The sequence below is a fragment of the Pan paniscus genome, chromosome 18 (assembly GCF_029289425.2).
Source record: "Pan paniscus chromosome 18, NHGRI_mPanPan1-v2.0_pri, whole genome shotgun sequence".
Taxonomy (NCBI): Eukaryota; Metazoa; Chordata; class Mammalia; order Primates; family Hominidae; genus Pan; species Pan paniscus.
Genome location: NC_073267.2, coordinates 29,809,716 through 29,828,264, shown reverse-complemented (window position 1 = coordinate 29,828,264; position 18,549 = coordinate 29,809,716). Strand labels below are relative to the sequence as shown.

At 49.8% G+C, this 18,549-nt stretch overlaps 1 protein-coding gene across 7 annotated transcripts; it reads left to right on the top strand.

Annotated features, from left to right (window-relative positions):
• The first annotated feature begins 5 nt into the window (after nucleotides 1–5).
• On the top strand, nucleotides 6–17,201 carry CLN3 (CLN3 lysosomal/endosomal transmembrane protein, battenin). 7 transcript variants are annotated; one of them, XM_063597424.1, is made up of 15 exons: nucleotides 1,019–2,403; nucleotides 2,589–2,710; nucleotides 2,864–2,942; nucleotides 5,030–5,126; nucleotides 5,744–5,815; nucleotides 6,679–6,758; nucleotides 6,879–6,964; nucleotides 7,770–7,842; nucleotides 7,930–8,073; nucleotides 10,296–10,408; nucleotides 11,741–11,793; nucleotides 11,874–11,942; nucleotides 12,037–12,092; nucleotides 12,221–12,314; nucleotides 17,132–17,201. In XM_063597424.1, exons 2-15 carry the CDS (start codon nucleotides 2,665–2,667, stop codon nucleotides 17,171–17,173), a joined length of 1,104 nt encoding a protein of 367 aa, XP_063453494.1. In that variant the 5' UTR covers nucleotides 1,019–2,403; nucleotides 2,589–2,664; the 3' UTR covers nucleotides 17,174–17,201. The 7 variants fall into 7 exon arrangements, with proteins under 7 accessions (XP_063453493.1, XP_054955540.2, XP_054955538.2 ...); XM_063597426.1 differs by having other exon boundaries at nucleotides 1,020–2,403; nucleotides 14,652–17,201; XM_063597423.1 differs by having other exon boundaries at nucleotides 6–2,403; nucleotides 2,589–2,942; nucleotides 14,652–17,201.
• Nucleotides 17,202–18,549: the final 1,348 nt, after the last annotated feature.

Here is an 18,549-nt window from a genome sequence, read left to right as displayed (position 1 = left end):
AGCAGGAGACCTTAGAACTGGGGAGGGGGAGAGGGAGGGGACATGTGGCAACAGCAGCTCAAGTGAGTCAGGTCTCGTATCCACACCTCAGCCATTTCCGCCTCCCCTAGAATCCACAGCCACTCTGCAAGAGGAAGCTGGGGTTTGTGGTTCCTGTTTTGCCTGGGAAGAAAGAGTAGCAGTGAAGAGGGGGCTGGTGGGAGCTCTGACACATTTCGGCATCATTAACGCTTCCCCCAGGGGCAGAAGGGGCCGGATTGGTGGCTCTGGGGTGCATCCCCTCACCTATGATTAGGCTTGCAAAAAAGAACTTGGCTAAACTTTATATTGTGGATATCTGTGTCTGCCTCCCACCTTCCTGTGACTTCCTTGATGGCAGATGCCATGTATGAAACGCTGCTGAATTTCTAGAGCCCTGCACGTTAGTAGGACTCCATTTTCCATCAGCTGAGTGACCTGGGAGGCACACTAGAGAGGGCACATTTCTTTTCTTTTCTTTTTTTTTTTTTTTTTGAGACAGTCTCACTCTGTCACCCAGGCTGGAGTGTAGTGGCGCAGTCTCAGCTCACTGCAACCTCTGCCTCCTGGGTTCAAGTGATTCTCCTGCCTCAGCCTCCCGAGTAGCTGGGATTACAGGTGCATGCCACCACACCTGGTTAATTTTTGTATCTTTAGTAGAGACAGGGTTTCACCATGTTAGCCAGGCTGGTTTCGAACTCCTGACCTCAGGTGATCTGCCCACCTTGGCCTCCCAAAGTGCTGGGATGACAGGCATGAGCCACCATGCCCAGATGAGAGGGCACATTTCCAACTGCATTCTGAAGGCCTGATGGTGAGAAAGAGCATATAGAGGTGGCACAGCCCATAGCAGAGATGAGGCCAAGGACAAGAAGAGAATGCAGGATGCCGCTTTCGACCTAGAAGAAGGTAAGGGTATGATTCCTTATTTGGAACTACATAAAGTGACCTTGCTCTACTTCTCTTCCCCATACCCTCCTTCTCCCCTCCCCAGCCCCACTTTCCTATTCCAATTAGGGCAATTCTATGAAATCACAGCATCAGAATCTTAGGCCTTAAAATCATTTAGTCTGGCCAGGTGCAGTGGCTCACGCCTGTAGTCCTAGCACTTTGGGAAGCCAAGGCAGGTGGATTGCTTGAGCTCAGGAGTTTGAGGCCACCCTGGGCAACGTGGCAAAATCCAGTCTCTACAAAAAATACAAAAATTAGCTGGGCACAGTGGTGCGCACCTGCTGTCCCAGCTACTCGGGAGGCTGAGGTGGGAGGATCACCTGAGCCTGGGAGGTCAAGGTTGCAGCAAACCAAGATCCTGCCACTGCACTCCAGCCTGGGGAACAGAGCAAAACCCTGTCAAAAAAAAAAAAAAAAAAAAAAATCTGGTCTAAGCACCACCTTTGATGGAGGCAGGAATCCTGCAGCAGCCTGGAGCCAACCCAATGGCTCCCTGCCTCTGGTGCTCTATTTCTTATCACCATACAGGTCTCTAAGTTCACCTTTAGGTCTAACATTGTATGAATGATTGTCAGCAACTTTCCAATTTTTTTCATATATATATATATTTTTTATTTTATTTTTTACTTTTTCTTTTTTTGAGACAGGATCTCACTCTGTCACCCAGGCTGGAGTGCAGTGGCGTGATCATAGCTCACTGTAGCTTCAACCTCCTGGGCACAAGTGATCCTCCCACCTCAGCTTCCAAGGTACCTGTGACTACAGGAATGCGCCACCATGCCCGGCTAATTTTGTTTTATATATATATATTTGTACCTTGGTTTTCTCATCTGTAACACCAGGAGTTGAAGTGCTGTGATATTTTTTGGTTCTAGGATAATTTGGAAATAGGGATCTCTTAACATCTTGGATACTGCCAATAGATCATTCAGGAAATCCCTTTAGATGAGTGTTATGTTTACTTAGGTCTCTAAAACAATTTGTAAGGTCAACAGATGGGGATAAGAATGACCTGAAGCTGGTCGTCTTTGTTCGCAACCAGAAACAGTCCTGCCTCAAAAAAAAAAAAAAAAAAAAGGGAGTAGGCAGGTGGCCATATTTGTTTCTGGCAAGTGAGTGCTGAAGGAAAGGAGCTGAAGCCTCCCACAGCCATAACTGGTGCAGGCAGGCTACTGTCTCGGTCTTGGGCGCCACTGATCTAAGGTCACGGCTCTGCTTGCTGCTCCCACCTGCTCCAGTTTAAAACCTGCGGTTCCAGGGTTCTCCAGCCCCTCCCTTTCTCACGCTCCGAAGCCGAGAAGGCCCAAAGCGAAGACAGAGAGGACCCGGAAGTAGGGAAAACCTCTGAGGACGTGATGGGGGAACACGCGGGTGCTGTCACGTGATCCGACAAACGGCCTCTGCATAGTGCAGAACATTCTGCTGCTTTTAAAGGTACAGGCCTCAGGGTCCCTGCTGTAGACGGGGCGGGGGCAGAGTACGATGGGTGGGGCGTGGTGGGTCGTAGGGCGCTCGAGATGGAGCCCCCAGCTTTCTTGATGGATCGCGGGGCGCGAGTGCCCTAGACAAGGCGGAGCGGGGACCGGCAATCGGGCGCTGATCCTTGTCACCTGTCGCAGACCCTCATCCCTCCCGTGGGAGCCCCCTTTGGACACTCTATGACCCTGGACCCTCGGGGGACCTGAACTTGATGCGATGGGAGGCTGTGCAGGCTCGCGGCGGCGCTTTTCGGATTCCGAGGGTGAGTATTCCCGCCCACCCTCATGGAACGACCACCTCTGGCTCGCAGCCCACCTGAGGGGAATGAGAGCTGACTCGGCCCCGGGAGGACACACATGGAGCGGTCGTGCACCTGAGAATAGGTGGGGGTCATGCCCTCTTCTCGCTCTCCCAGGGGAGGAGACCGTCCCGGAGCCCCGGCTCCCTCTGTTGGACCATCAGGGCGCGCATTGGAAGAACGCGGTGCGCTTCTGGTGAGTGGCCTGAGACTTCAGCAAGTGACAATGGCATGAGAAGAGGGAAGTGACCGGAGGAAAGGGGGAAGAAAGAGTTAAGCTGCGCAAAGGAGCTGAACCCAGAAATATTTACTGAATCCACCGGTTTGCCCCGGGGGCAGCATGTAAAATTTCCAAACTTCACTCCTTATCACCTTCCAGATTTAGCAAGATCCTCATACCTACCACCTGTAGGATTATTTACTTTTTTCTTCCAGCCAATTCAGCCTTAACATTTTTTAATGCACATATTTTTAAAAAGAAAACTTTAAATCACGACTCCACTTGGAAAACCAGCGTTTTCCTAATGAACGTTTAAATAAATGCATCACTACTAAAACTTTTTATTTTTTTAATTTATTTTATTTTATCTTATTTTTTTTTCTTTTTGAGACAGGGTCTTGCTCTGTTGCCCAGGTTGGAATGCAGTAGTGCAATCACAGCTCCCTGCAGCCTGGAACTCCTGGGCTCAAGTGATTCTCCCACCTCAGCCTCCAAGTAGGTGTGGCTACAGGTGTGCACCACCGCATCTGCCTAATTTTTAAATTTTTTTATAGAGATGGGGGTCTCACTATGGGACCTGGGCTGGTCTCAAACTCGTAGCCTCAAGTGATCCTCCTACCTCAACCTTCCAAAGTGCTGAGATTACAAGCATGAGCCACCGTGCCGGGCCTGAACCTTTTTTTTTTTTTTTTGAGACGGAGTCTCTCTCTGTCCTCCAGGCTGGAGTGCAGTGGCGCAATCTCGGCTCACTGCAAACTCCACCTCCCAGGTTCACACCATTCTTCTGCCTCAGCCTCCGGAGTAGCTGAGACTACAGGCGCCTGCCACCATGCCCGGCTATTTTTTTGTATTTTTAGTAGAGATGGGGTTTCACCGCGTTATCCAGGATGGTCTTGATCTCCTGACCTCGTGATCCGCCCGCCTCGGCCTCCCAAAGTGCTGGGATTACAGGTGTGAGCCACCGCGCCCAGCTTTTTTTTTTTTTTTAATTTTATTTTATTTTTGAGACAGAGTCTCACTCTATCACCCAGGCTGGAGAGCAGTGGCACAATCTCGGCTCACCGAAACCTCCACCTCCAAGTTTCAAGCGATTCTCCTGTCTCAGCTCCCCGAGTAGCTGGGATTACAGGCGCGTGCCACCAGACACAGCTAATTTTTGTATTTTTAGTAAAGACAGGACTTCACCATGTTGGTCAGGCTGGTCTGGAACTCCTGACCTTAGGTGATCCGCTTGCCTCCACTTCCCAAAGTGCTGGGATTACAGGCGTGAGCCACCGTGCCCCGCCCTGACATAGGTGCTTTGGGATCACAGACTTGGATTCACTTCCAGCCTCCAAGGCCTCTCCCAGAAACTCTCTGTGACCACTCTCCTTTTTTTTTTTTTTTTTTTTTGAGATAGAGTCTCACTCTTGTAGCCCAGGCTGGAGTGCAATGGCACAATCTCGGCTTACTGCAACCTCCGCCTTTCGGGTTCAAGTGGTTCTCCTGCCTCAGCCTCCTGAGTAGCTAGGATTACAGGCATGTGCAACTTTGCCCAGCTAATTTTGTATTTTTTAGTAGAGACGGGGTTTCTCCATATTGGTCAGGCTGGTCTCGAACTCCTGACCTCAGGCGATCCGCCCACCTCGGCCCCTCAAAGTGCTGGAATTACAGGTGTGAGCCACTGCACTCGGCCTCTTCCTTTTTATTTTTTATTTTTGTGACAGGGTCTTGCTCTGTCACCCAGGCTAGAGTGCAGTGGCATGATCACAGTTCACTGCAGCCTCTGACTCCTGGACTCAAGCAATCCTCCCACCTCAGCCTCCCAAGTAGCTGGGACTATAGTGCAAGCCACCACACCTGGCTAATTTTTAAATTTTTTGTAGAGATGGGGGTCTCACTATCTTGCCCAAGCACCAAAGCCTGTATTTTTGACCCCAACATTGAATGAGGATGGGATCTGGTGATAGAGGGAAAAAAAAGAGAGGGCTGATTGAAGGGCACAGGTAAGGGAAGGTTTGGCACAAAGGCTACAGATGGCTGCAGGATGAGGAGGGAGTTGAGACCTGTCCTGCTCCTTCCAGGCTGCTGGGCCTTTGCAACAACTTCTCTTATGTGGTGATGCTGAGTGCTGCCCATGACATCCTTAGCCACAAGAGGACATCGGGAAACCAGAGCCATGTAAGTGACTCTCTACCACCACCACCATGGTTAGTCCCTGTGGGAAGATGAGGGGGTGGGACAAGGTGGGGTAAAGTTTCCAGTCTCTGGCTGGGCGCAGTGGCTCACACCTGTAATCCCAGCAGTTTGGGAGGCTGAGGCGGGTGGATCACTTGAAGTCAGGAGTTCGAGACCAGCCTGGCCAACATGGTGAAACTCCGACTCTACTAAAAATACAAAAACTAGCTGGGTGTGGTGGCACACACCTGTAGTCTGAGCTATTCAGGAGGCTGAGGCAGGAGAATTGCTTGAAGCCAGGAGGTGGAAGTTGCAATGAGCCAAGATCACACCACTGCACTCTAGCTTGGGCAACAGAGTGAGACTCCATCTCAAAAAAAAGAAAGCTCTTGAATGTGTTATCTAAACAAAGTCCATTTACAGGGCCATCTGTGGCCTGTGGTCTAGTAGTGTGAGACTCATATGGAAACCCCCTCTTCATTGTGCATGCAGAGACGCTGAGGTCCTGAGAAGTCAGTCACTGCTGACCCAAAGCCATCCTTCAAGTGAAGGCAGAGAGCCAGGCTCTGTGTGTCTATCCCTCTTCCTCCAGGGTGAAAGACATGCTTTTCTCCCATTAGGTGGACCCAGGCCCAAAGCCGATGCCCCACAACAGCTCATCACGATTTGACTGCAACTCTGTCTCTACGGCTGTGCGTACTCATCTCACCTGGTCCTTGCCTGACCCAGGGCCCCTGGGTCTATAGACCCCACTCCCAGCCCTTCACTACGCAGCTGGGACTGTCATGATTAAAACAGTTGAGACCTGGGCTGGGCGCACTGGCTCACACTTGTAATCCCAGCACTTTGGGAGACCAAGGTGGGAGGATCACTTGAGCCTAGGAGTTTGAGACCAGCCTGGGCAGTATAGTGAGACCCCCATCTTAAGGAAAAAAATTAAAAAAATATATATATATATAATAATATATATATAATAATTGAGACCTTAATATAATTTCTGAGGCTGAGGCGGATGGATCATTGAGACCAGGAGTTCAAGACCAGCCTGGCCAACATGGTGAAACCCCATCTGTACTAAAAATACAAAAATTAGCCAGGCATGGTGGTGCACGCCTGTAATCCCAGCTACTCGGGAGGCTGAGGCAGGAGAATCACTTGAACCCAGGAGGTGGAGGTTGTAGTGAGCCAAGATCGAGCCACTACACTCCAGCCTGGGTGGCAGAATGAGACTCACTCTCAAAATATATATATATGTAGTTTCTGAGTCCTTTCTGTCTGTAGCATATATTAGCTCACTTAAGCCACACAGCAGTCCTGTGAGCTAGGCGCTATGATATTCCCATTTTCCAGATGAGGAAACTGAAGCTCAGAGAGTATAAACTCTTGACACACAACTAAGGAGTGGCAGAGCTGAGACTTGAACCCAGGCGTGCCTGACTCCAGAGCCTGTGTTTGTAGCAGGCCTGTTTGGCCAGCTCCTGCCTCTCCTTGGCCACGTGGTTGGGAGGGTTGTCCCCTGGAAGCTCTGCGGTCTCACTCTATTCTCCTGTCCCAGGCTGTGCTCCTGGCGGACATCCTCCCCACACTCGTCATCAAATTGTTGGCTCCTCTTGGCCTTCACCTGCTGCCCTACAGGTCTGGGTGAGGGTAGTGGGAGGCAGGGTGGGCAGGAGCTGAGAAAGGGGAGGCCGGGATGGCTGAGATGCTGAGAGTAGAGACCGACCTTCCCCCTCCCTTCCCTTCTCACCCCCTCAGCCCCCGGGTTCTCGTCAGTGGGATTTGTGCTGCTGGAAGCTTCGTCCTGGTTGCCTTTTCTCATTCTGTGGGGACCAGCCTGTGTGGTGAGTGTGTGGTTCTGTGTCAGATGGGGAGCCCCGAGGAACCGCATCAGAGCATTTGTGGGAAGAGTCTCCCCAGCCTCCCAGAGGAAAGGGATTCATTCTGTCACCCTTAGAAGCCTGCTAGGGCTATCAGCAGTAGGAGATGGGAGACTGAGACAATTTGGAGGGGAAGGCAGTGGAGGAGATGGGAGAAAATGGATGAATTAGATGGAGATTGAGGTGAACAAAGTCAAGACTCTGTGATGGACCAGGCACAGTGACTCATGCCTATAATCCCAGCACTTTGGAAAGCCAAGGCAGGCAGATCACCTGAGGTCAGGAGTTCGAAACCAGCCTGGCCAACATGGAGAAACCCCATCTCTACCAAAAATACAAAAATTAGCTGGGTGTGGTGGCAGGAGCCTGTAATCCCAGCTACTCGGGAGGCTGAGGCAGGAGAATCTCTTGAACCTGGGAGGCAGAGGTTGCAGTGAGCCGAGATCACGCCACTGTACTCCAGCCTGGGTGACAGGGCGAGACTCCGTCTCCAAAAAGAAAAGAAAAGAAAAAGACTGATGAAGGGGCAGAGACATCAAGGGTGCATGTCTGCCCCTGGTCTGATAACTGGGTGGATGGAGGTGCCACTCTCCATGAAGGGACACGCAAGGGAGTGGGGCTCTGCTTCAGACCTGGAACCTGGCCTATGCATGGGATCTATTGGAGCCTCTATGAGCTGATACTGAGGAGGCCATGGCCAGACACATTAGAGGCCTGGGCAGTGTGGCAAGGTGAGGTGTGACCATCCCAGTGCTTGTCCTCCCCCCAGGTGTGGTCTTCGCTAGCATCTCATCAGGCCTTGGGGAGGTCACCTTCCTCTCCCTCACTGCCTTCTACCCCAGGTAAGCAGGTGGAGCAGGGAGTGTGGGGAGAGGCTGTCCCATGGTCAGCCTAGGTCCTCCTGAATGTTCCTGTGTTCTCCTTCCCAGGGCCGTGATCTCCTGGTGGTCCTCAGGGACTGGGGGAGCTGGGCTGCTGGGGGCCCTGTCCTACCTGGGCCTCACCCAGGCCGGCCTCTCCCCTCAGCAGACCCTGCTGTCCATGCTGGGTATCCCTGCCCTGCTGCTGGCCAGGTGAGCTGCCCTGAGCCGGGAGGGAGAGGGGTCCAAGGAGAGAAAACTTGGCCATGGCTGGGTGTGGTGGCTCACGCCTGTAATCCCAGCACTTTGGGAGGCCAAGGAGGGCGGATCGCCTAAGGTCAGGAAACCAGCCTGGCCAACATGGTGAAACCCCGTCTCTACTAAAAATACAACAATTAGCCAGGTGTGGTGGCGGGTGCCTGTAGTCCCAACTACTCAGGAGGCTGAGGCAGGAGAATCGCTTGAACCCCGGAGGCAGTGGTGGCAGTGAGCCGAGATCGTGCCATTGCACTCCAGCCCGGGCGACAGAGTGAGACTCTGTCTCAGGAAGAAAAAAAAAAAAGAAAGAAAGAAAAGAAAACTTGAATATGATTGCAATCTTCAAGTCCCTACCTTGCTGTGAAGGGAGGCGGAATCTGGACTCTGATAGCCTCAGGTGTGAGTCCTGGAGCTGCCACTTTTTAGCTTTGTAGCGTTGAACAAGTTACTCCACCTCTCTGAACCCTCAGTTTCCCCATATCTCTAATGGCAGTTGTTCTTGCTTTCCTTGGAGGTGATGAGGGTAATGCATTCAGCACAGTGTGGTTCCCAAGGTGATTAGAAGTAGGATGAGAGTGGACTTTATTTGATTAGTTCCTTTTTTTTTTTTTTTTTTTAATCAGTGTTGACCAGGTTGGCCTCGAATGTGTAGCCTTGCCTGCCTGCGTGCCAGGGCAACCGGCCTGAACCATGGTGACTCCCTTTTTTTTTTTTTTTTTTTTTGAGACGGAGTCTCATTGTGTCACTCAGGCTGGAGTGCAGTGACTGGTGTGATCTCAGCTCACTGCAGCCTCGGCCTCCCGGGCTCTAGTGATTCTCCTGCCTCAGCCTCCCAAGTAGCTGGGACTACAGGCCCATGCCACCATGCCTGGCTAATTTTTTATATTTTTAGTAGAGACGGGGTTTCACTGTGTTGGCCAGGCTGGTCTCAAACTCCTGACCTCAAGTGATCCACCTGCCTTGGCCTCCCATAATGCTAGGAATACAGGCGTGAGCCACCGTGCCCGGCCTGATTAGTTCTGGGTATTTTCATGCATATTACAAAACACTTTGGCCGGGCATGGTGGCTCACACCTGTAATCCCAGCACTTTGGGAGGCGGAGGTGGGCGCACCACGAGGTCAGGAGTTTGAGACCAGCCTGGCCAATATGGTGAAACCCCGTCTCTACTAAAAATACAAAAATTAGCTAGGCTTGGTGGCGCTTGCCTGTAGTCCCAGCTACTTGGGAGGCTGAGGAGAAGAATCGCTTGAACCCAGGAGGCAGAGGTTGCAGTGAGCCGTGATTGTGCCACTGCACTCCGGGCTGGGCAACAGAGCGAGACTCCATCTAAAAAAAAAAAAAAACACACACTTTGAACTAGCCAGACACACCTGGCCCTTCACAAGATTAGTGCTTAGGACAAGTCTAAGTAGAAAAAGTGAGTCCATTTAAAGAAAAATATTAAGTAAAAATATATATATACAGGAGGAATATGGATATGGCAAATAACATGAAGCAGAACCTCAGTGACTAAAATCGAGGAAGTTCTGGCCTAGCACAGAGTGAACGTATAATTAATGGGAGCTAGAGCAACCATTAGAATAATAATGGCCAGAAAACAGAACTGACTCGCTAGGTATGAGCCAGCAGTCCGAACAAGGGCCTGCTGAGCACAGTGGCTCACAGCTGTAACCCCAGTGCTTTAGGAGGCTGAGGCTGGAGGACCACTAGAGGCTAGAAATTTGAGACCAGCCTGGGCAACATAGCGAGAATCCATTTATACAAAAAAATGGAAAATATGAGGCGGGCTTGGTGGCACATGCCTGTAGTCCCCGCTACTTGGGAGGCTGAGGTGGGAGGATTGCTTGAGCCTGGGAGGTCGCGGCTGCAGTGAGCTATGATTGCACCACTGCATTCCAGCCTGGATGCTGGAGAAAGACCCTGTCTCTGAAAAAAATCAAAACAAAATGAAGGCCCATGAATAGGAACAAGGAGATAAATTCAGCTCCAAAGAAGGAAGCCTTTGTCCACAATTGGAGCTCTCCCGCACAGCGTAGAAGCCTTAGAGGCAGTGAGCTACCCATCTTTGGAAGTGTTCAAAGGTAGAGGTGTTCCCCGGGAAAAGTGGCCTAGATGGTCCCTGGGGACCTTCCCAGCCAGTAGGGTTTTCTGACCCTGCCTTCATCCTACTCCTAGCTATTTCTTGTTGCTCACATCTCCTGAGGCCCAGGACCCTGTAGGGGAAGAAGAGGCAGAGGGCGCAGCCCGGCAGCCCCTCATAAGAACTGAGGCCCCGGAGTCGAAGCCAGGTAGGAGACACAGACCCTCAGAGAGGTCACTTTCTTTCTCTCTGGGTTTGGCCTTTTCCTCTCTGCAATAGGCAAAGTTAAGAGGGGAAAGAGAGTGAGTGTACTGGTTATGGGGAAAGCCTTTGTCTATTTGAGAAATACTTGTTGAGGACGAGCACAGTGGCTCACGCCTGTAATATCCCAGCACTTTGGGAGGCTGAGGCAGGAGGACCGCTTGAGCTCAGAAGTCTGAGTCCAGCCTGGGCAACAGAGCAAGACCTTGTCGCAAAAAAAAAAAAAAGAAAAGAAAAGAAAAGAAAGGAAGGAAGGGAGGGAGAGAAGGAGGGATATTAATTGAGTACTTACCATGTGCCAGGCATTCCAATCACAAGTGCTGAGGCCCTGCGGTGGGGATAAGCTGGGATGTTCTAGAACCAGAAAATGGCCAGTGAGACTGGGCAGGGTGGGCCAATGGCCATCTGTGGAGCTGTACAAGAGACATTGGCCGGGCGTGGTGGTTCACACCTGTAATCCCAGCACTTTGGGAGGCTGAGGCAGATGGATCATCTGAGATCAAGAGTTTGAGACCAGTCTGGCCAACATGGTAAAACCCCGTCTCTACTAAAAATAAAAAAATTAGCCAGGTGTGGTGGTGCATGCCTGTAGTCCCAGCCACTTGGGAAGCTGAGGCACGAGAATCACTTGAACCCAGGAGGCAGAGGCTGCAGTGAGCTGAGATTGTACCACTGCACTGCAGCCTGGGCAACTGAGTGAGACTCTGTCTCAAAAAATAAAAAAAAATTAAAAATCAAAGAGACGTGAAGAGGTCTCACCTGGTTAGCTTTTATTTTCATCATGATAAAGTATGTATATTACTTGAAGTTTACCATTTTATTATTTTTTATCTTACTTTATTTTTTTGAGGCGGAGTTTCGCTCTTGTTGCCTAGGCTGGAGTGCAATGGTGCAATCTCAGCTCACTACAACCTCTGCCTCCCGGGTTGAAGTGATTCTCCTGCCTCAGCCACCCGAGTAGCTGGGACTACAGGCACCTGCCACCACACATGGCTAATTTTTGTATTTTTAGTAGAGATGGGGTTTCTCCATGTTGGCCAGGGTGGTCTTGAACTCCTGACCTCAGGTGATCCGCCCACCTCAGTCTCCCAAGGTACTGGGATTACAAGCATGAGCCACTGCGCCCAGCCATTTTAACCATTTTTAAGTGTCCAATCCAGTGGCATGTAAGTGAGTTCCCACTGTTGCGTGGTCTGGTTAATTCTGTCATACCGGTGCCTCTTTGTCGAGCCTTCAGTGTGAAAACTTCATCTGCCCTTCTCTCTCTGTTCCCCTGCAGGCTCCGGCTCCAGCTCCATCCTCTCCCTTCGGGAAAGGTGGACAGTGTTCAAGGTTCGGATGATGGCTGGGGTATGTCCCTGTGGGGCTTGCTCACCTCCAGGCCCCCCGCTTATATCTTCTGCCTTTTCCAGGGTCTGCTGTGGTACATTGTTCCCTTGGTCGTAGTTTACTTTACCAAGTATTTCATTAACCAGGGACTTGTACGTGAGGGGTGCTAGGAGGGGTGTGGAGGTAGCGATTGGGGCTGGGACCCACACGGCCCCGTCCATCTCCCCTGTCTGGTATTTGTTGCAGTTTGAACTCCTCTTTTTCCGGAACACTTCCCTGAGTCACGCTCAGCAATACCGCTGGTAAGAGGAGCGAGGGCAGTGGGCTGGGAGGGCGCCGTGGTGATGCAGCTGCCCTGCCCAGTAGGCACCGGGGGGAGTGGGATGGTCCCTGGAGGAGCCTCCTCTCCTACCCTCAACCCTAACCTCAGGTACCAGATGCTGTACCAGGCTGGCGTCTTTGCCTCCCGCTCTTTTCTCCGCTGCTGTCGCATCCATTTCACCTGGGCCCTGGCCCTGCTGCAGGTACCAAACCCCTGCCCCTCACTTCACTCCCACCTTGGCTCCCAGCTTGGCTCCCAGCTTCCCCAGACCCCCTGCTTCTCACTATCAGTGGGAAGTGTAAAATTTTTTTTTTTTTTTGAGACAGAGTCTCGCTCTGTCGTCCAGGCTGGAGTGCAGTAGCGCAATCTTGGCTTACTGCAACCTCTGCCTCCCGGGTTCAAGTGACTCTCCTGCCTCAGTCTCCTGAGTAGCTGGGATTACAGGTGCCCGCCACCATACCTGGCTAATTTTTGTATTTTTAGTAGAGATGGGATTTTGCCATATTGGCTGGTCTTGAACTCCTGACCTCAGGTGATCTGCCGGCCTCAGCCTCCCAAAGTGCTGGGATTACAGGGAAGTGTAAATTGTACACTATCATTTCTTAGCACAGGGAACCAAAGTCCAGCAGAGCTCCATGTAAAATGTATATCCTCAGGAGCCAAGCAAAACTGAGCTTCAGTAGTCAGCCACTGTGTGACTTAGGGCAGGTCTCAGAACTTCTCTGAGCCTCAATTTCCTCATGTATAAATTGGGTGTGGCCAATACCTATTTTTCAGGGTAGTTGTAAGAAATAGAGATGAGAGAAAGAATCGAAGAACAAGATTTTGTAGTGTGTGTGTGTGTGTGTGTGTGTGTGTGTGTGTGTGTGTGTGTGTGTGTGTTTTAAGCATTGGGATTGGGCCGGGCCAGGTGGCTCATGCCTGTAATCCCAGCACTATGGGAGGCTGAGGCAGGTGGATCATTTGAGCTTGGTAGTTCAAGTCCAGCCTGGGCAACATGGCACAATCACATCTCTACAAAAATTAGCCAGGTGCAGTGGCGCACACCTGTAGTCTTAGCTACTGGGAAGCTGAGGTGGGAGGATCACTTGAACCCATGAGGTCAAGGCTGCAGTAACCAAGGTCATGCCACTGCACTCCAGCCTAGGCAATAGAGCGAGACCCTGTCTCCCAGAAAAAGAAAAAAGAGGAAAAGTCGGAACCTTCCTCTGTCGCCTAGGCTGGAGTACAGTGGCATGATCATAGGTCATTTACCTCAGGCAAAGAGACAGGCTTTCAAATAATGTTTCTAACTATAAGAAAATGTACAGTTCTTTTATTCTAGATAGTTAATTATAATAGAATTGGTGACTTTGAAGTCAGTGGGTTATTTATCTTGAGGGTGGTGAGCAAATTCAACTGCCCTTGGCAAACAGTAGTTTACAGCTTTAAGGGCGCAAACACCCTTCCTTACAACAGTCTAATAAAAGGAGTTTCATATAACCAGCATTCATTGTTTCAAGGTTACAAATCCACAGCCCCTGCAGGTAACTGTTACAATAAACTGTCAACTGTGACAGGAAAGTCCTCTGCCTTTGAAATTTAGGAACTTGGCCAGTCCTGGTGGCTCACACCTGTAATCCCAGCACTTTAGGAGGCCAAGGCAGGTGAATCACCTGAGGTCAGGATCAGGAGTTTGAGACCAGTCTGGCCAATGCAGTGAAACCCCGTCTCTACTAAAAATACAAAAATTAGTTGGGCGTGGTGGCACCTGCCTGTCATCTCAGCTACTCGCTAGGCTGAGGCAGGAGAATTGCTTGAAACCCGGATATGGAGGTTGCAGTGAGCCGAGATTGCAGTACTGTACTCCAGCCTGGGCCACAGAGCGAGACTCCATCTCCAAAAAAAAAAAAAGACTTAGGAACTCAATTCTGTGATAGCAAAATACAGAAATAGAGATTATACTTTAGGCTAGCTGTTGTGGCTCACACCTGTAATCCCAATGCTTTTGGAGGCTAGGGTGGGAGGATCACTTGAAGCCAGGAGCTTGAGACCAGACTGGGCAACATCGTGAGACCTCCCACCTCTACAAAAAATTAAAAAAAAAAAAAAAAAGCCAGGTGGGAGAATTGCTTGAGCCCAGAAGTTTGAGAGAGCAGCCTGGGTAACATCACGAGACCTCATCTCTACAAAAAACAACAACAGGGTGTGGTGACATTCACCTGTAATCCCAGCTACTCGGGAGGCTGAGGCAGGAGGATCGCTTTAGCCCAGGAGTTCCAGGCTGCAGTGAGCCATAATCATGCCACTGTACCCCAGCCTGGGTGAGACCCTATCTCAAAAAAAAGGATTACACTTTCATATTATGGCAAAAGCATGTAAATATCATCCAGCCTCCTTCCTTATTTATCTGAGCAGTGCTGCAAGCCCAGGGTTTGTACCCACAAAACCCCAAATTTATAACTCAGGGTGCTTGTAGATACCACTGAAACATGTAGCTTATGGTTTTAAGCTACATGTTTTTAGCTATAATGTTTTTTGTTTTGTTTTGTTTTTTGAGATGGAGTCTCGCTCTGTTGCCCAGGCTGGAATGTAGCAGTGCAATCTTGGCTCACTGCAACCCCTGCCTCCCAGATTCAAGCGATTCTCAAGCCTCAGCCTTCCGAGTAGCTGGGATTACAGGTGCGCGCCACCATGCCCAGCAAATTTTTTGTTTTGTTTTGTTTTGTTTTGTTTTTTAGAGACAGTTTCGCTCTTGTAGCTCAGGCTAGAGTACAATGGCGTGATCTTGGCTCACTGCAACCTCCGCCTCCCAGGTTCAGGCGATTCTTCTGCCTCAGCCTCCTGCGTAGCTGGGATTACAGGCACGTGCCACCACTCCTGGCTAATTTTTGTATTTTTTAGTAGAGATGGGGTTTCGCCATGTTGGCCAGGCTGGTCTTGAACTCCTGACCTCAGGTGATCCACCCGCCTTGGCCTTCCAAAGTGCTGGGATTACAGGTGTGAGCCACCACACCTGGCTAGAGGTGTGTCCTTTTTAATGCTCAGCTTTAAGTCCACCTCAGATTTAATGAATTAGGACCTCTAGGGTAAGCCCCGCTTGGGGCATTTGTACCTAGATCCCCAGGTGATTCTTACATATACGAAAAGTATGAACCACCAGAGGAGGCCTACACACTGCACAAGAGGCAATGTGGCGTGGTCAGGGCTGGGAGGATGGCACCTCCTTGAGAGACTGGGGCACAGAGGTGGGACCTACACCCTGGGGTGGGGATCAAAGAGGCTTCCTGGCCAGGTGCGGTGGCTCCTGCCTATAATCCCAGCACTTTGGGAGGCTGAGGCAGGGGGGCAGCGACTGCTTGAGACCAGGAGTTCGAGCCCAGCTGAATAGGATCCCCGGCTACTCCCATCTTGTTTTACCATAGTGAACCAATGGTTTTTCAAACAGGGGCAATTTTGCTGCCCAGGGGATGTTTGGCAACGTCTGCAGGCATGCTTTGGTTGTCACAACTGAGGGATGCTATGGGCATCTAGCGGGAAGAGGCCAGGGATCCTGCTAAATGCGCTGCCATATACAGGACAGCCCTCACCATGCAGAACAACCAGCACCAAATGCCAAGAGTGCTGCAATTGAGAAATCCTGGTTTCGATGGTCCCACTTCCTTTAAGAAGCCTCCATTTTTTTTTTTTTTTTTTTTTTTTTATGAGACAGGATCTTGCTCTGTCACCCAGGCTGGAGTGCAGTGGCACAATCATAGCTTACTGCAGCCTCCACCTCCTGGGTTCAAGCAATCCTCCTGTCTCAGACTCCCGAGTAGCTGGGACTGCAGGTGCGTGCCACCATGCTCAACTAATTTTTAAATTTTTTGTAGAGACGGAGTTTTGTTATGTTGCCCAGGCTGGTCTCGAACTCCTGGCCTCAAGTGATCATCCCACCTTGGTCTCCCAATGTGCTGGTATTACCTGCATGAGCCACTGCACCAGGCTGAGGTTGAGAATTTTTTTTTTTTTTTTTTGGGATGGAGTCTCTCTCTGTTGCCCAGGCTGGAGTGCAGTGCTGCGATCTTGGCTCACTGCAGCCTCTGCCTCCCAGGTTCAAGTGATTCTCCTGCCTCAGCCTTCCAAGTAGCTGGGACTACAGGACCACTACACCCAGATAATTTTTGTATTTTTAGTTGAGATGGGGTTTTACCATGTTTAGTAGAGACCAGGCCAGGCTGGTCTTGAAATCCTGACCTCAGGTGATCCACCCACCTCAGCCTCCCAATGTGCTGGAATTACAGGCATGAGCCACCACACCCAGCCTATTATGAATACTTTTAAAAGGCAATCAGGCTGGGTGTGGTGGCTCGTGCCTTTAATCCCAGCACTTTGGGAAGCAAAGGCAGGCGGACCACTTGAGGTCAGGAGTTCAAGGCCAGCCTGGCCAACATGGTGAGATCTCATCTCTACTAAAAGTACAAAAATTAGATGTGGTGGCAGGCACCTGTGATCCCAGCTACTCAGGAGGCTGAGGCAGAAGTATCGCTTGAACCTAGGAGGCGGAGGTTGCAGTGAGCCAAGATTATGTCCAGCCTAGGCGACAGAGCAAGACTCTGTCTCAAAAACCAAACAAAAAAAGAGAATGAGACAGAGCCATATGCACTGATACAGAATGAGCTGCAAGATATATGAATAATGAAATAAGATGCAGGAAACAATGGTAGAGACAGATATGTTCCAGGTAGACGCACACACACACACACACATACCCTGATCTATATAATTCATATATATATATTGAATATATATATACACACACATATATGTATACATACACACATACAATACATCTATCTATATCCTTTCTGTCTCTATCTAGTCATTTCTTGGTATCCTCAGGGGATTAGTTCTAGGATTCCTGGGAGATACCAAAACCTGTACATACTCAAGTCCCGCAGTTGCCCCTGTGGAACCTGTGGTTACAAAATGTGGGCCCTTGGTATACATGGGTTTCAAATCCAGTGAATACTGTTATTTTTGATTGACATTTCGTTCCAGATGTGGAACCCACCTGTATGGAGGATTGATTGTATTTATTGAATAAAATCCACATATATGTAGACCTACACATTGTTCAAGAGTCAACTCTGTGTGTGTGTGTGTGTGTGTGTGTGTGTGTATACACAAAGAGAGATACGGAGAGAGAGGGCACAAAGGGACATCTGGAAGATAACGCTATAAACTGACAATTGTGTTTGCTTCTAGAGAGAAAAGCTGATGAACATGAGGTCAGGGCAGGAAGGAAACATTTTTTCCTGTCTATTTTTTCTTCCTGTGTATTCTGTTGTACCATTTTCATTTTGTAAAAATGTACACATATTATTTAAAAATAAAGAGAGCTGGGCGTGGTGGCTCACGCCTGTAATCCCAGCATTTTGGGAGGCCGAGGCGGGTGGATCACCTGAGGTCAGGAGTTCGAGACCAGCTTGGACAACATGGTGAAACCCCTTCTCTATTACAAATACAAAAATTAGCTGGATGTGGTGGTGCACGTCTGTAAATCCCAGCTACTTGGGAGGCTGAGGCAGGAGAATTGCTTGAAACTGGGAGGCGGAGGTTGAAGTGAGCCAAGATCATACCATTGCACTCCAGCCTGGGCAACAAGAGCAAAACTCCATCTCAAAAAAAAAAAAAAAAAGATATTTATGGATTTACAGATGTACAATGAACCTTGTTTTTTTTTTTTTAACTTTTTTTTGGAGACAGAGTCTTGCTCTGTCGCTCAGGCTGGAGTGCAGTGGCACGATCTTGGCTCACTGCAACCTCCACCTTCAGGGTTCAAGCAATTCTCCTGCCTCAGCCTCCTGAGTAGCTGGAATTACAGGCATCTGCCACCATGCCAGGTGAATTTTTGTATTTTTAGTAGAGATGGGGTTTCACCATGTTGGCCAGGCTGGTCTCGAATTCCTGACCTCAAGTGATCTGCCCACCTCTGCCTCCCAAAGTGTTGGGATTACAGGCATGAACCACCATGCCCAGCCTCATATTAAGTTTTGACGGTGCTGGGTGGGTTGTGAGTACATAGATGTCCATTGGAATAGTCTTTATTCTTGTCTGTTGAAATATTTCACAATAAAAAATAAAACGGCCAGGTGTGGTAGCTCATGCCTATAATCCCAGCACTTTGGAAGAGCATGCTCTTCCCTTCCAGCACTTCCCTGTCCAGCTCCCATATCAAAACCACCTTGAAAAATGTAACAGTCCCTTGCACTAAAACCTCTGCCGATGGCGGCTCCAAACCACAGGCCTATAAAGACCTGCAAGATCTAGCATTGTATACTTTTTTTTTTTTTTTTTTGATTCAGAGTCTTGCTCTGTCACCCAGGCTGGAATGCAGTCGTGTGATCTCTGCTCACTGCAATCTCTTCCTCCTGGGTTCAAGTGATTCTCCAGCCTCAGCCTCCCACGTAGCTGGG

Excerpts from the sequence above, each read along its gene's own strand:
- CLN3 (XM_063597423.1), top strand. The coding sequence starts at position 2,665 with ATGGGAGGCTGTGCAGGCTCGCGGCGGCGCTTTTCGGATTCCGAGGGT. Across the intron at positions 8,074-10,295 it reads CCTGCCCTGCTGCTGGCCAG|CTATTTCTTGTTGCTCACAT; the intron begins GTGAGCTGCCCT and ends TCCTACTCCTAG. Across the intron at positions 10,409-11,740 it reads GGCCCCGGAGTCGAAGCCAG|GCTCCGGCTCCAGCTCCATC; the intron begins GTAGGAGACACA and ends GTTCCCCTGCAG.